General features: G+C 34.1%; 4 protein-coding genes across 5 annotated transcripts in view; 1 reads left to right on the forward strand and 3 right to left on the reverse strand.

Annotated features, from left to right (window-relative positions):
* Positions 1 to 444: 444 nt before the first annotated feature.
* Positions 445 to 3,791, reverse strand: LOC111442659 (ubiquitin carboxyl-terminal hydrolase 22). Of its 2 annotated transcripts, XR_002710339.1 has the most exons (4): positions 2,753 to 3,791; positions 2,265 to 2,383; positions 756 to 1,615; positions 445 to 659 (listed from the first exon to the last, which is right to left on the reverse strand). XR_002710339.1 is itself a non-coding variant. In XM_023080125.1 (3 exons), exons 1-3 carry the CDS (start codon positions 3,502 to 3,504, stop codon positions 837 to 839), a joined length of 1,650 nt encoding a protein of 549 aa, XP_022935893.1. In that variant the 5' UTR covers positions 3,505 to 3,790; the 3' UTR covers positions 445 to 836. The 2 variants fall into 2 exon arrangements, 1 of the variants encoding a protein (XP_022935893.1); XM_023080125.1 differs by having other exon boundaries at positions 445 to 1,615; positions 2,753 to 3,790.
* Positions 3,792 to 4,744: 953 nt separating this feature from the next.
* Positions 4,745 to 8,165, reverse strand: LOC111442661 (ER membrane protein complex subunit 4-like). The gene is made up of 5 exons (XM_023080127.1): positions 7,790 to 8,165; positions 7,251 to 7,404; positions 6,169 to 6,266; positions 6,014 to 6,079; positions 4,745 to 5,093 (listed from the first exon to the last, which is right to left on the reverse strand). The coding sequence occupies exons 1-5, from the start codon at positions 7,973 to 7,975 to the stop codon at positions 5,055 to 5,057; spliced, it is 543 nt and encodes a 180-aa protein (XP_022935895.1). The 5' UTR covers positions 7,976 to 8,165; the 3' UTR covers positions 4,745 to 5,054.
* A 4,115-nt stretch (positions 8,166 to 12,280) lies between these two features.
* Positions 12,281 to 15,901, reverse strand: part of LOC111442662 (VQ motif-containing protein 11-like) — a 6,065-nt gene continuing 2,444 nt past the window's right edge. Inside the window, exon 2 of the mRNA XM_023080128.1 lies at positions 12,281 to 12,891. Within this exon, the coding sequence (XP_022935896.1) occupies positions 12,334 to 12,864 (531 nt within the window). The 5' untranslated portion in view covers positions 12,865 to 12,891 and the 3' untranslated portion in view covers positions 12,281 to 12,333. The remainder of the gene's footprint in view (positions 12,892 to 15,901) is intronic.
* Positions 14,149 to 15,901, forward strand: part of LOC111442664 (chaperone protein DnaJ) — a 3,773-nt gene continuing 2,020 nt past the window's right edge. Inside the window, exons 1-2 of the mRNA XM_023080131.1 lie at positions 14,149 to 14,582; positions 15,301 to 15,450. Coding sequence (XP_022935899.1) covers positions 14,349 to 14,582; positions 15,301 to 15,450 — 384 coding nt within the window. The 5' untranslated portion in view covers positions 14,149 to 14,348. The remainder of the gene's footprint in view (positions 14,583 to 15,300; positions 15,451 to 15,901) is intronic.

The raw sequence follows: 15,901 nt of genomic DNA on the forward strand, positions 1-15,901 counted from the left end.
CCAGCATTCTTCAACACCGTCCCATTTTTTCTTTTTGAAAAAAAATATATTGTTAATATATTTAAAGTGAAATAATTAAATTTACTATTTTAATTTTGGAAGTTAAATAATTATCTTGAATTTCCATTTTTGTATTGAACATACTCATTTAAAAAAATATTTTAAAAAATGCAATTAATTTTATATCTAATTTATCAGTTATTTTTAAACAAAATTAATATATATATATAGCCTTAAAAGGTAATGATTTGAAAGTAGTTATTTGGTGATTTTAAGTTAATTGTAAAATAACCTTAATAAATAAAAAAATTAGTTTAAAAATTTGTATTAATTGAAAAACATTTAAGAAATATATAATCTAAAAATGTTTAATTTAAAATTTTCAAAATATATGGTAGAGATTAAAAAAAAAAAAAAGCAATTTTTTTCAACTACCCTCGTGTCTGCAATGAACAATTCTCTTGATGAGCGAGGCCTTTAATAAACTTGTATAAAGTTTTAAATTTTGACATACACATGACCATTTTGTAGTACCCATCTTCATCTTTCAAGATACCAATCCGCGACGTTTTCGATATTTCGATATCATATCGTCCTGCCGTTTGAGCCTTAGCGACCAGCTTAACGTCACGTTCCCTGTGACGAAATTCTGGCGCTGCCTGCACAACTGCAGAAACATTCAGGGTCGTGATTTCTTGAAGAGAATACGCGTCGATCATGACAAAAGTCATTTTCTGAAGTACTGATCGTTCGATCTTTCATTTTGATCCTTAGTCGGCCTTGAATGTGTGATGCATAATATGGAAAACTTCGGCGAATCTCGACGAATCCCGCTGTTAACAGCAACCAGCAATTTGTTGGAACGCATCGTTGCGCGGGGAAATAGGAAGGCAGCTCAAATCCTCATTCGGTTTGTAGTTTGGTATTTTCTGTAGATAAAACATCATATAACACTGAGAATTTCTCACCATTTCTTCATCGACTTCGGTGATCCAGGCATCGTCGCACTTATACCATCGACTTCTCAGACGCAAGTATGTCACGTAATGACCAGACTCGAGCGTCCCCGAATGAGAAACCACAGCGAAAATCTCAAACTTCGACGAAGCATCTATTTCGTCACCCTCAGAAGCAAAAATCCTATTCCCATATCTGTTTCTGATAATTGAAGACGACAAATACGGGATCATGTCGAGGGAGAAAGGAAACTGCAAATACCGATCAATTTTTCTCGACGTTCGTCTGACAAAAGAGTGCTCAAATCGTTTGATATGCAAACACAAGACCAATGGCAGCCTTCTGATAGACATTTGCTTCACTGAACTTCTCATTTCTTGACAATTCTGGCAGAAAAGTTTCTGGTCCGATCCCAGCTTTTCGGGTCTCGTAAAAAGATCCAAACAACCAGATAGCGTAGATTTACTGCTGGAATCCACGGGCTTCATCGACTTGCTAGCAATATTTCTAGACGAGAAATCGTGGGTGTCCAAGTCAAGTGAAATATCCACACATGGATCATAAGTTGTTGAAGTGAATCCACAGGTCATACAGGTCACGTCTGATCTCAACTGCCCAGAGAAGGCCTTGTGAGCAATGCATTTGCAGTCCCCATTCTCTGTTGAAAAGGAATCCAAATTCAGATGATCTTTACAGGTTAAGGTAAATGCATTTCTAGTCTCTACTCAAAAACACCGTTCCGAACGAACGAAGAACAATTGTTTCTATTCATTAACTCAAAATGGTACTGATTTCAAAAGCATGAACGTGTTCTTCACATCTCTAACCACCCCCCGAAACTTTAGAGCATTCGAAGCACTCCGAAGCAGCCAAATTAGATGTGACAGGCATAGAATAGAATAAGGCTTAAACATGAATGTAACAGCCCATGTCCACAGCTAGCATATATTGTACGCTTTGGCTCGTTACGTATCGTTGTCAACCTCACGATTTTAAAACGCATCTACTAGGGAGAGGTTTCCACACTCTTATAAAAAATGCTTCGTTCCCTTCCCAACCGATGTGGGATCTCACAATTGGTATCAGAGCCAGACGCGTTTGGAGGGGAACGAAGGGGAGGATTGTGAGATCCCACGTCAGTTGGAGAAGGGAACGCAGCATTCATTATAAGAGTGTCGAAACCTCTCCCTAGCAGCAGATGCGTTTTAAAACCGTGAGGTTGACGACGATACGTAACAGGCTAAAGCAGACAATATCTGCTAGCAGTGAACTTGGGCGAAAGAAAAAAAAGGAAAGTAACATATCACCTTTATCTTGGCTCCTCGATTTCCATTCTCGCTCGTGGATTCGGTCTAGAACTGAGATGAAGAACTCGTGGGCATCCTGCTGCTCATAAAATGCTAAATTTGCAGAGTGCTGCCACCAACTTAGAGATTTGAAAACAAGATTTGAAAAGTTTAGAAAATACCCCAAAATCATCAGATTTGAAAGCAGCAGATAGATCAATCAAAACAATCCAGGCAATGGCATGGCAGTAGTTCAACGTATAATCCCGACACCGATACACGTTAATCACTCATTAAGTTAAAAGTTTAAGCTAATAGATTAGGATATATACATAATTCCGAACCACCCGCCAGCCAGAACTCAACTAGTTAAGACATGTAATCTTGACCAAATGGTCAAACCGTTCGAACCCTAAACCTAACCGAACTAAAAAAACTTAGAACCAGGCACAGATCAGTAAACTCACAGAGAAAATTAAGAAATTGAGGCAAATCATACAATGGCAGACCTGTACAGAAATTGAGCTGGGCTATAAGGCATATGATCACCAGAAAACACAGCAGAAAAAATACGATCAATGTCACAAGGTAAACACAGCTGCCCAATGGGTCTTTTGCTGCAGGTTTCCCTGTTGTGCTGATCATTCAAGAAGTAATTGCTCAAAGGCGGAGTATGAAGAAACACTTGAAGAACAGAGTTCATAAAACAAGTATTCCCCAAGTTATTCAATCCCCTCAATCCCAAAGGATAGCACGATTTCGACCGCTGATCTTTAACAGACATCAACGGTTTCAATTTCTTCAAATCCAATAAATCTATCGATCCAAATCTCCTCCTCTTACTCGATCTCTCCGCCGATTGCGATTTCTCCAGTACGGCGGCGACGATGTGCTTCGACATCACCGTCCGATCAAAATCCGGGTCGTAAACCTGATCGGAGCAAGCATAACAATAAAGCTCCGCTCTCTCAACGTCGATGGCCAAATCATGGCCGTTTTCGGACTGGTTATGAAGAAGGGTATGATTTGAGCAAGAGATTGAAGCACAAATCAAGCATATGTAGAGCCTCCCTTCATACCCATCGCAAGAACCGCATCTGGGTAGCTTCGAATCGGGGTTTTGAATACTGGTTCTTCCATTTGGGGTAGTTTTAAGGTGATTTTGAATGGATTTATAGCCGTTTAAGCCATATCTGAGCTTGTAATCAGCTAGATGATTGCATGGTGTTGGGTTAGAATAAGATGGGTTTCTTTGAAACATGCTCAAAAAGAGATGCACAGAACCACAGATTTGTTTCTTACAAATCAAACGGATGATTTATATTAAAATGGGGGAAAGAAATGTAATGTGTTCTTAAAGAGGAAATTTAGGAGTTGGGGTTGAGGAATCAATCTCCCACGTTTTATGAAGGGAAGATCGTGGAGAGGGGAGGTGAGGGGAAAACAGAGCTCGTGTGTGTTTGGATGGAATGAAAATGGAAGGACTCGGCGAAGAAGGAAAGGCGGTGCCTTTTGACTGCTGGGACTTCGTAATACAACCATTCCATTATTTCCCCTTTTCAGGCCCATCATATAATGGGGCGAGTTTCTTTGGTCTCTCTTACAATCCCTAAATCAAACCTAGAGGAATTTCATAATTGTGTCTTAAATGTGAATTTGAGGGTAGTTTAGTAAATAAAAATACTCGTTACTTGTTTTGAACTAAGTCTCTTCCACTACTGACCCAATCCAATGTTTGTTGAAATATATAGAAATAATTACATTACCAAGAATTATAGCATTTCAATTCTAAACGAGCTACAGTACAAAAAGATAATAGCTCATGACTCCCACAAAGTGAACAACTCGTGGTGATATGTGTGTCCCCCATCAAACCACATCAAGTGTTATCACGATCAAAGACCAACAGTACATCACCTACTACGTGAAGAAAAAACTCGGTTGTGAAAAAAAAACTCCTTATCTAAGGTCGAAGCTATAAATGGTAAAAAAAGGGTTTTAGTCCTCTTAAGAATTTGGAGGATAAAAAAAATTCACCCATTTCTACAATATTATAATGTAAACATCTGTATTTTTTATTTTACTCCAAAAATATCATATCACTAATTGATTATTGTTCTCACTTATAATTTATAATCAATTTTATTCCATAAATTTATCTACAAAAATTTATTTGCACCATTACAAATCAAAGATTTAAAGGCTTATTGAAAAAGAAAAATAATAATAATTATTATTATATACTAAGAAAAATATTTATAGAAATCAATTCTACAGAAAAATATTTATTTTTTGGAATATCTGTTCATGGATTTGAAATCTTAGTCTGCCTCAAAATTAAAGCTGAAAATTCTTGTACCACTTGGGACCACATATCATGGTTTAAGAAAATTCAAACCTCAAGGACCTTTTTAAAACCATTTTTTAAAACTCGGACTAAACTGTTAGTTTTTAAAATATATGGACCAAATAAAAACGCTAAAACTATGTTAATCACAAGAGAATAAAAAAAAATCAAAATATGTTAATCGTATTCCAAGTAAAGCATTTTGTTCCCGGGCCTACAGAGACCAAGGCATATTAGCATACCGTGTGAGATGGTTTTACCAGTCAGTAACATCCTAAGTAAAGTAATAGCTGTGCCATCAGCACATCTGTATAGCATTGTTCTTGATCAAGCACAATCCATCCAGGAGTAATATAAAGAGATACCATCATGTTCTTGCTCAACACAAGCAATCCGCCGATGATATTCAATCTTCAACAAGCAGCTACAATATTTCCTCGGTCGGTTTCGAAGCGGTGTGTATCTTAACGAAGAGAAATGCCACCACCAGAAAATTCGACCTCCTGAGAAAGAAGATGATGAATCTTTAGCAATGGTACCGAGGATTGAAGGATTAACATCAAAGTTTCAAGGTGATGGCACTGATCAAAACTAGTGTTATTTTCGTACTCTAAACGTTCGTTGAATGAAAAGACGTGACAAATTACTATTGTTTTGTTAAGCACACATCCCAACTATGTCCATGTTTCATCAGCTTATGAGTTTCAGTGCCAAGATTGACTCAGTGGAGTCTTCACCCACAAATAGGGATTCGAATCTCTGACTTTTCGGTCGAAGTGATAATGCCTTGACCACTTGAGCGATAGATCAGGTTCATTTCTCTCCTACCTTATTCATCCCTCCTATTTTCTCCCATCCCACCAACCTAACTAAATTGAGTCTGAAGTAAAGCTAACTACAACCGACCTTTCCGCTGCCGATCATTAATAATCACAACTCAATCCACATTAGAAATGCCTAAGGAGGGTTAACAGCCTAAGCCCACCGCTTGTCCACTTTGTCCCGTTACGTATCACTGTCAGCCTCACGATTTTAAAACGCGTCTGATAGGGAGAGGTTTTCACACTCTTATAAAGAATGTTCCATTCCCATCTCCAATCGACGTGGGATCTCACATGTCAAATAGATGACCTAGAAATTCTATTGACACTGAACCAATTGTCAAAATATTTCTTCTTGATTATTAACCATAGAAATTGCATTCTAACAAAAATTAAAGCATGGGGAACTTGCATCCTAACACTGTATCTGACTACCACGACATGTTATTGAAACATGAAGCCTATGAGCTGCCAGGGTATGAAGCTATTCCAACCATTGAACAAATTCCATATATCATTTCAGAAATCTGCGAATAGTTTAGGCGACATGCTCAAGCCTGGGCAAAGGGGTAATCATATTAGCATAAGAGTAAGATTCTAACCTGAGCAGGCGGTAGAGACGAAACCCAGTCGGATACATGAGTTGGCAGAAGCCCCAAAGTGTTAAGCTGCAAGAGCCACATTTGAAACGTCGGAAAATTAAGCAGCGATCGATAAATACTAAAGAGATGCTGAGAACAATAGTTAGAAAACTCACCTTCCAAACACCTAATGCTAAGCCTCCGAGGTTAAGGGCAATAAACAGCAACTTAGGTCCAAGAAGATCAACTTTACTGTCCTTGTAAGGCTCAAAGACTGCGGGGAAAAGGAATATCAATACAAACAAGCAACAATATGATCAACCAACTTAAATCAATTCACTAACATCCCACAAGTTATATAATTTTTCCTAACATACTTCAAAAATGTATAGCTTATATAATATCATTACGCTCCTAACGTGCCTCTTTGCAGAGCCTCAATGAGGAACATAGATCCATTGGAAGATAATAAGGAATCAACCCACGGGAAAGTTCTAATACTAAATGGTATGGAATCACTACAAGGGAAGTAAGATTAGGATTATCTAGTTGATCAAATATCTCAAGGCGAGAATACTCGTTTGAGATTCGAATCACTCCACGAGCAAGATCGATCATGTCAAGCTTGAATTATTTTAAACATGCAATCTAACCTACGTAGAATTGCAAAGAAACTTAGCTCTTGGCTAAACGAAAGTAAAAATGTCTTTTTACTACATTTTCCTAGTCTCCTTTCACATATACAACATATATGGTTTTATATAGCCTCAAAAAGAAACTTTTGACATTCCATTAGGCATTTCAAGAATGGTAATATTCATACTTTATAACCATAATTAACCACTATGTAAATGTAACCTAAAGTAAATAAAAAGTCTTAAATGCATTGACTAAACTTCATATCTCTAAATTATGATCCACCCAAAACTTATAACAATGAAGCTTGATTCTTCTTCAATATGGCATGAATTAAAACAAATGTTGATAATTTTAACAACGTTTTCTTCACATCTTCCTTGAAGTTCATATTGCATGATTGGTGTCTGAGTTCATATCAGAAGATTCTTCTAACCATGCTCAATTTAGCAAAAGAAAAAACGATACCAAGTGGGGAAGAGGAAGCTGAGTCATTCAGATTGGCCATTACAAGCCAGCTTAATGCAAAATCAGACAAGGAGAGGTACAATAGTCAACAATGAAAATGGAAAAAAAAAAAAAAACCCAATGCTAAATAAATGAGAATGGATATTAATCCTACCCTTTCCAACGCCTTGCAGGGCGCTTATGGGTTGCCAAAGAGCTGAAAATGTGATACCAATGCTAAATAAATGAACAGTGCTACCAGCCATCCACATCATGAAGCCCATCATGAACAAATTCTTCAAAGGCGCCTGGGCCACTTCCCAAGCTTTCTGCTCGTATATTCTACGGTTAGATTAACTACATTTGACAATAAAATTCATGTTGACGGTAAAAAAGACCAGCAGGAGCGCAGAGACGTAGAATTAAACATCGTGGAACAAAGATTCATCCTTAGAATTTTATTAAAAAACATAGAAAGAAAGCATTGTGATAGTTCGTTAACATTTGAGCATGCTTAAATTTACTCCAAAACTCAAACTACTCACAGATTCAACAGTCGATCGGAAATGCTTAAAAAACGGTAATACTACAATCCAGCGAGATACGTGAAAAATTAAGCACGAACAGTCTCAAAATAACATCCGAGTAGGAAATTAAAAGATTCAAAAAACAAAAAACCCTAATCGACCGAAATAATAGAATTCCGAGTAACACCTGTGCCTTCCAATTGGATTCAGCATCCTTCTTTTGGCGGCTGAGAGTCGAATCGTCCTGATCTTGAGAAGCACGAGTGAAACCAGGAGGATCAACAATGTCGCGAGTCGAGTTCGACGAAGAATTGTCGGAGAAATCAACGGCCCATCGCCGGCCGTCCACCATCAATCCTTTGCCCTTCTCCATTCAGAATACTATTTCCAATTATTAGATGGAGGAGTTGGAGTTTAAACTCGCTCAGTCGCCTACGGTGTTCAAGATTCAGATCCTTTTGCAGCGCTTCTTTCTAATCGTATTTGAAGGCTTATTTATTATGTTCAAGAAATTACAAAGCGATTAACATCCTTCCGCCATTGCAATTCGGAATCAGATTAATTGAAATTTCAAAAAGAAATTATAATCTAGGCCAGTTTTTGGTTATATATATAATTCTAATCCATATGTTTTTTATTTCTTTCGATAATTTTTGGAGCCAAATTTGGGCGGAGGACATCCGATGTGGGTTTCGGCCCATTGCCATAAATGAATTTGTTTGGCCCGACCCATTTGTAAATGAAAAGAAAGTATATATAATTAAGCCAACTATCTATGGTTTTGTTTTGGGTTAAATTAATAAAATATCCTTAAATTTTTTAATTTATTTCATATATATATATATATATATATATATATATATATATTACCTCCAAAAAAATTTAAAATAGAACAAAATCTCAAAATATAATATCTTGATTTTGGTTTAAGAACAAAATCTCAAGACCGTTAGTATTTTATTTTTAAAACACTAATTAACTTTTTACCATGTTTCAAATATAATACTGAATTTTTTATAAAATAAAACACTAACATTGTTAAATTTGTTAAAAATATTTAAGGGTAAAATTTTTGAACACGTGGTATTAAAATAATTAATCTAATTTAACTTTCCTAATAAAGATATTTTTTAGATTTTTTTAAATTTAAAAGTGTTATTATTGAACTATTTCAAATTTTAAATGTATTTTTTAAAACAAAGTGCAAATTTAGTGGATATGTTTATTAAAAATATAAAAATAAAAATAAAAATCTCTAAAAATGTTTAATTTTAGGTCATCCATACGTAATAATAATTTAAATATATTATTAAATTTTTAATCAATTAACACGATTATTAATTATGTAATCCATTATTTTTCCATAGAAAAATTATCAATCAAAATGAAATTAAAAAAAAAAAGGTTAATAATTAAAAGATATATATATCATAATAGTATTAGAAAAATTCACTTAAAAAAAAAACAAAAACAAAAACAAAAAGTAGTGGAATTTTTGAACAAAAGTGGCAAGAATCATAACCCCATATGCTGAATTCCACAATTTAAGAAAAGGTTCAAAGAGCATATTATTACGTAGAGAGAATGTCTTTTGGTAGCAATCATTTCAAAGAATAAGAACAAATCCCCCAAACACTCCATCAAAATCATGATGCCATTCCCATTTTGCCCCTTCGTGGTGACAATTTTTGACAACTCCTTTGACCCTAATGTACCTCAAACCCCCCCTTTTTATTCTATTTTTTAATTAAAAAATACATTTTGTTTTTTTATATTTATTATTATTATTTTATATGTCAAGCTTTGTTTGAGGGACATCCCACGATATTAGAGGATATGTCTTTTCATTTATTTATTTATTATTATTATTATTTATCATAAGAGAATTTAAAGTTCTTTGTCTAATATTAATTGTTGCATTTATATTCATATTCTATTTATTTCAATCATAAGGTTGAATAAATTCTCCCTAGACTATATTAGTTGTCGATCATTAACGTGACATAATTATTAAAATACAATTTGTTTGAAAATATTAATTTTCAATATTTATCTTAACATTTTATATTTCTTAATTTAATTTTATCCACAAATTTTATATTATTTAGATTTTGAACCCTATAATATATTATTAAGCTTTTTAACTTTTAAAATTTTAATTAATATATTAAATACATCCTACCATATTCAAATTTAAGACGGTGAGTGTCGTGTCAATATGTCAATAAAATTTTAAAACTTTGAATAGACGTAGTCTCGATTCATTCACGTACCCCTCTTTTACTCGGGTTTCAATTCAAATCTAGTTACTTTCAATTACTTTTTGTACTAAATTTATTTCGACAATGAATGTTCAAAATTAATACGTCAATTCAAAAGAGTGTTCGATAAATTGTGGCAATAATCAACATGTTTTTTTCTAAACCAAAAATTCAAATATCGATGCTCGAATGCACAATTTTAGTTAACGCTAGTATTTTTTATTTGAACTATATATTTGTTGGTTCATGATAATTCATATAAAACAATCCATGACTCCAATTTTACATTGCTTTCAATGAATAGAATTGAAGTATCAATTATTAATATCCATCTACCAGTCCATTTTTTGTTTTGGCATCTACTTTCCGTCTTTGGCTTGATTACGTCTTAGTCTTAGAGTGGAATGTTAGTCTTATATTATGGGTCTTATGGCTACGCAAAGCTACATACAACATTAATCTATTCGAAAAGCAAACACACGTGGTCAACAACAACGAATTTATCTATTTTATTTCCAATAATAAAATTACAGCTATTCCGTGATATGTAATTTTAAAGGCAAGCTGCATGGTACATTTTAGAATTAAAAATTAATTTTGATTCAAATCTAAAAAGTCACATAATTATTTAAATGGTTATTCCCTACGAATTCTATCAAATTAACCATTAAATTTATCATGAAGGAGAAAAAATAATAATGCCTCTCTCGTTAAAAAAAAATAAAAAAAATATATATATATATATATATATATATATATATATATATTTTTTTATTTCATATTTCTATTTTTTTAAATAATTTATTAATCTATGCATTTTAAAAATCTATATACGCGTGAAAATTATGCGTCAACCAGGTATGGTGGTCAATAGTGGATGACAGTAGCCAATAGTGACGATCGACACTAATCATGAAGTAAAGATAATCGAAAACATTTTAATGATTTTCGTATATTATTAAATGTTAGAATAAAACCCTTATTATTATTATTATTATTATTATTTAAATTTTGAATTCATTTCAAACTTAAAAAAAAAATAAAAATATAAAAAAAAATCGAGTAGATGACAACTTATTAAAATAATAATAATAATCTTATTTTCAAAATTAAAAACTTACAAAATAGGATTGACGTAATTGGTAAAAAAAAGAAAAGGTATTGGGACACAAGTCAGTTGAAAAAGCGTAAAGAAATGAAGTCAATTTTCCGTGCGGAATTCCTGTCGCGGACCATACAGAAACCGACACGTGTACAGAAAATCGTATACCGTGAGGTGCATTTGTCAAGATTGGAGGATAAGCTACGAGCTCTCAAACGGTCCAATCAGACACGTGCCGTGTTCAGACAAAACAGCCGCTATCAAACTTGAAATCTCCGCCGTTCAATGAATCCATCCAACGGCTCACGCCCCCCACAACACATATATTCCGTTTACGAGAACGACAGCGTCAAGTCCACTACAAAGCCATGTCGATGTTCTTTCTTACAGCTAAAGGGTGGGACCCACTAATGTGTCTTCGTGGACTTTTGTTTTCAATGTCTATTGTCACATTTATTTTTTTCTTTGACAAAATTTCGTGTCCCAACTTATTTATCTTTTTCTTAATTTGATATTTATCTCTATTTACTTCCATTTTTTTCTTACATGAATGTTTAATAAATATTTTAAAATATTAAAATATTTGAGATATAACTTTTTAGTTTAACAAGTGATAAAAGAAAAAAAAAACTTTAATAATAGCCTTATAAATTTGGAAGGAAATAAAATAAATAAATAAGTGAAAATAAATATCAATAAAAAAAATTAGATTTTAAGAGTTCAAACACAATATTTTCTACTCATATTTTAATATTAAACTCATTTCAACTTTAAATATAACAACAAAAAATTAATAATATAGTCACATGTAAAATGTCGGTAACAAATTGAACAAAAAAAAAACAATATATATTAATTTAAAATTTTAAAATATACATCTTATCCTATATCATAATTCAATAAAAAAAAAATATGTATTAAAATTAAAATTTTAATCGGTTAGAAATAGACAAAAATAATAAAACAAAAAAACTTTTTGATAGGTTTCAACCCTGAGGGAATCAAACATTTCAAACAAATTTATCCCAAGGACACTTTGAAACTTGAAATATTGAAAAATTACATTTAAAAGGATATTGTGTTTTTTTTTTCCTTCCATTTTATACAATTTAATTAAATTAAAGAAATTTGAAGGTTACTGGAAAAATTAGGTTTTATTATTTTAATTAATAAATATTGGCTTTAAAAAATGAAGAAATTTGACCGTGAGAAATAAATAAAATTCAAGAACTACAATGGATCAGCTTAAAGATCCTCGAAAATTAAAAAAGAAAAAAATTGCACTAAAATTAAAAATATACAGAGACATTGCTTAAAAAAAGGAACCCCCAATTTTCATTTTCGTTCTTTTATGCATTTTGAGATTGCTCAATTGGCGAATTTAGACGGGAACAAATTCAAGAGCTCCGGCGGCTGTGAGCTCCTCGGAGACGGGTGAAGGTAAAAGCCGCCGTCGGCTATGGCTTTATCCTCTGCCGTTACCGGCGGCGTCAGTGGCGAGGCTGCGCTGGGCTTCCGTAAAAACCGGAACTCGGCGGCGAGAGGCGTAACCGGACTCGGAATGGGCGAGTCGAATCGGCGAGGGTGACTCGGCGAGTTTTTGAAAATTCCAGTGGGGCCGAGTTTGATCTCTAGCTTTCGTATTGTGTGACGGCGCTCTTGGAGCTTGAACGGAGACCGGCGGGGACCGGTATGATGGTCTGTGGCGGGAGGTAAGGGATTCGAAGAGGAAAGTTTGGAGAGGTGGGTAACCGGCAGCTTTTCGGAGTGACCGGAAAAGCCGGTGAGCTTCTGGACGAGGTCTCTGAAGGAGTTTGGGTCGGCTTGGACGAAGGTGGTCGGAGAAGTTGACAGCGGAGGCGGCGGTGGCGAAGAGATGGTGGTTAGATGCTTTTCCATCGGAGAGAGAGAGAAAGAGAGAGGGAGTGGAGTGCTTTTGAGCTTTTGGAAATTATTTTCTGACCTCCGAGGATGATCTTTATAACGGTACCTATAAGCTTGCGTCCTGTACTGTTTCTTTTTTTATTTTTTTACTATTTATTTATTTATAAATTTGTAGCTAAATTATATATATATATATATAATAGAATCGATTTTATTTCTAGATTTTTTTTTCATTTTTTATCTCTCAAATTTAAAATTTATACTGAAAATTATATTTTCTATTAAAATCTTAATTTGTATGCAAAAATTAAGAGATACATTATGTCAGGACTTCTAATTTCTATAAGAATTACGTTAGATTATTTACACTTATATAAATATTTAAATTATTGTCTGCATTGATTTCATTTTAAGTTGTATTATTAAAAATATCATTTCACACCATAAACTTGTACGCGTCAACTATCGTATTAAATTATGTGAATGATGTCACATAAGTCTTTCTTTTTGAAAACACTGGACATAATGTCAATTGTCGTTTTAATTTGAATAACATAGCCTAAAACTTCTAATATTCCTGAGATGACTAAAGATACTGGTGTTCACATGACGGTGACGACTAACAAAATCTTAATTTGGTTTATGGGTGAGAAATTTATTGATTTGGGTTGAGTTGAAATTTAAAAAAATCGGAATAAAAATTGATTTGGTTTATGGGTGAGAAATTTTATTTTATTTTTATATTTTTTATCATTCTAATAAACTGAAATATATCCTAAAAATTTAAAATAGGAAGGAAGAATTTACCCGAGAGATCTTTAATTAATAATTTTTTACAATTAAAATACGAAAAATTTCTTAAATGACGTTTTTAGCCCTACCTAATAAATATTAGGTAAATAGAAATAATAACATTTTATTTTGTTCAATAATTATGTGTCGAGAAGTCGAGAAAGCAATGGTTTGGCTAATAATATAAAGAACAACATATTAGATCTTTCTCGACATATATTAAATTTAGAAAAAAAATAATAATTTGAAAACTCGTTAAATGTTAAAAAATAACCGTAACTCTGAATGTTTAAATGTTCCACGTGGATTCAAATTTACCGGGAAAAATAATTAAGGAAGTTCGCGTTGTGGTTGTAGACGAGAGCTTTAAAATGTCCGACGTGTAACGTCTTAATGGGCCGAAGAAAGGAGATGGGCTATTAATGGGCCTAAGTAGGCCCAAAACGATGGTTGATTTGAGTTGGAGGGGTTAAAGTTCGACACGATAAGAAGAAGAAATCAAGTGGAGAGATGCAAAAACGAATTTTCTTTCGTCGAAAATGAGGCGGGCCCGAAAGAAACCCTCCAAGATATCTTCCACTTTCTCGGCTCCGTGTATTTCTTTGAATACCAGAAAACTTCTCTGGCGGTTCGTGTTTCGAACGAAATCGCACAGGAAGAATCCGATTGCTTTGGAACGTGATTGAGAAGAGAAGTAAAGGAGAGAAATGAGTAGTTCTGTGTGTTTCAGGCCTGTGATTATTGCGAAATCGATTGACGGCAGAGGATTTTCTTCTACGAGAATCATACTAATCGGCTCAGAGTTTGCTGCGAATCGTGTTTCGTTCACCGATTCGAGGCTACTGAGCTCTAGGATTTGTGGCGCGCGAGCTTCTATGGTGGATTCTTATGGAAGCTCGGATTTCGTCAAGAGGATGGAACAAGCATGGGAGATCTCTCAGGTACTCGCGATCTTCTACACTCCTCGTAATTTCCTTTCATTTCGTAACTGTTTCATTTACCTATCTCTCTTTCTGTCCTTGAGCGACGGTAGAATGAGTAGATGATTTCTTCCTGTTTCTTAGGCCGTGTTTCTTTCCAACGAGATTGCGATATTCATTTTCTTTAACATTCTGCTAGCATTTATGGCGATGTTTATGAACCTAATCTCGGAAATTAATCCTGATAATTCAACGAGTCTGTTTGCTTACATTCCTTCCCTGTCTGACGCGGTCAGGAGGAGGAATAGGAACCGCAAATTTCCTAATCCTAATCCGCTGAACCTAGCTTAGTCTGTAAAGATTTCTGGCAACATTTGCTAGTCTAATCGAAGAAACCAGTCCTCATAGCATAACGCGTTGCCTGTCCGCTTATGTTCTTTTCTGCTGTAATGCGATCAGGCTTAGGAGCCGGTGATTTCCTTATCCTCTGGTTCTTCGGTTGTGCTATGTCAGCTTAGAATTAACATTTGTCTTCACGAACATAGTGGTAGAATATTCAAATCCTTTAGATCTCTGCTTTCCACAAGCCTATTCATAGCTTATATATGTTACCTGTTCATCATGTTATTGTAATATGATTTACAATGTTCGAAAGAAAAATTATCCAGTGTGTTTCTATTCGAACTCGAGATGATTCGACATCATGAAGAGCCTAACAGTCCTAATTATATGTTGACAGCAACCAACGCCTATTTGCTGCTCTTCTTGCCACTCAAATGGACATGTGGAGTGCCAATGGTGTAAGGGAACGGGCTTCTTTATTCTCGGAGATAATATGCTTTGTCAAGTTCCTTCCAGAAACACTAGCTGTGTTATTTGCGCCGGCAAGGTATATTCATGAAACTGACTTGATCTCTCTCTCTTTTATTCTCTTTTTTCTTTTCATCCTAGAACAGTGAATTGCAGTACTCGTATTTTTTTTGGATATGTTTGGAACCAGTTTCACGGTGGCTTTTCTGGTGCTAGGAAGTGTTTTTATCCAAATATATCAGATAAATACTTAATAAAACGTGTTTAATGATAAAACAATTTGTTGAGTTTTTATCTAACGGAAAGTATTTTTTAATTATTATATATATTTACTAAGTTACTATGATTTCGTGCATGGAAACATTAGTGAGATGGATATATAGAAGCATGAGCTAGCGTTAGAAACTGTGGTTAGCAAGTATTTAGGAATAGTATGCGTTGTGTTGGATGAAACTAACGATAGAGGCTTTCAAGTCAAAATTATGAAAAGCACCTTCAAGTGCTTTTTTTTTTTTTTTTTTTTTTTTTTT

The sequence above is a fragment of the Cucurbita moschata genome, unplaced genomic scaffold (genome assembly GCF_002738365.1).
Source record: "Cucurbita moschata cultivar Rifu unplaced genomic scaffold, Cmos_1.0 Cmo_Scf00005, whole genome shotgun sequence".
NCBI lineage: Eukaryota > Viridiplantae > Streptophyta > Magnoliopsida > Cucurbitales > Cucurbitaceae > Cucurbita > Cucurbita moschata.

Coding starts and splice junctions, on each gene's coding strand:
- LOC111442659 (XM_023080125.1), bottom strand. CDS start 3,504: ATGTTTCAAAGAAACCCATCTTATTCTAACCCAACACCATGCAATCAT. Junction 2,384..2,752: donor CCAGCTCAATTTCTGTACAG/GTCTGCCATTGT, acceptor CAAATCTCTAAG/TTGGTGGCAGCACTCTGCAA. Junction 1,616..2,264: donor ATCGAGGAGCCAAGATAAAG/GTGATATGTTAC, acceptor CCTTTTCAACAG/AGAATGGGGACTGCAAATGC.
- LOC111442661 (XM_023080127.1), bottom strand. CDS start 7,975: ATGGAGAAGGGCAAAGGATTGATGGTGGACGGCCGGCGATGGGCCGTT. Junction 7,405..7,789: donor AATCCAATTGGAAGGCACAG/GTGTTACTCGGA, acceptor ATATACGAGCAG/AAAGCTTGGGAAGTGGCCCA. Junction 6,080..6,168: donor TAGCATTAGGTGTTTGGAAG/GTGAGTTTTCTA, acceptor TGGCTCTTGCAG/CTTAACACTTTGGGGCTTCT.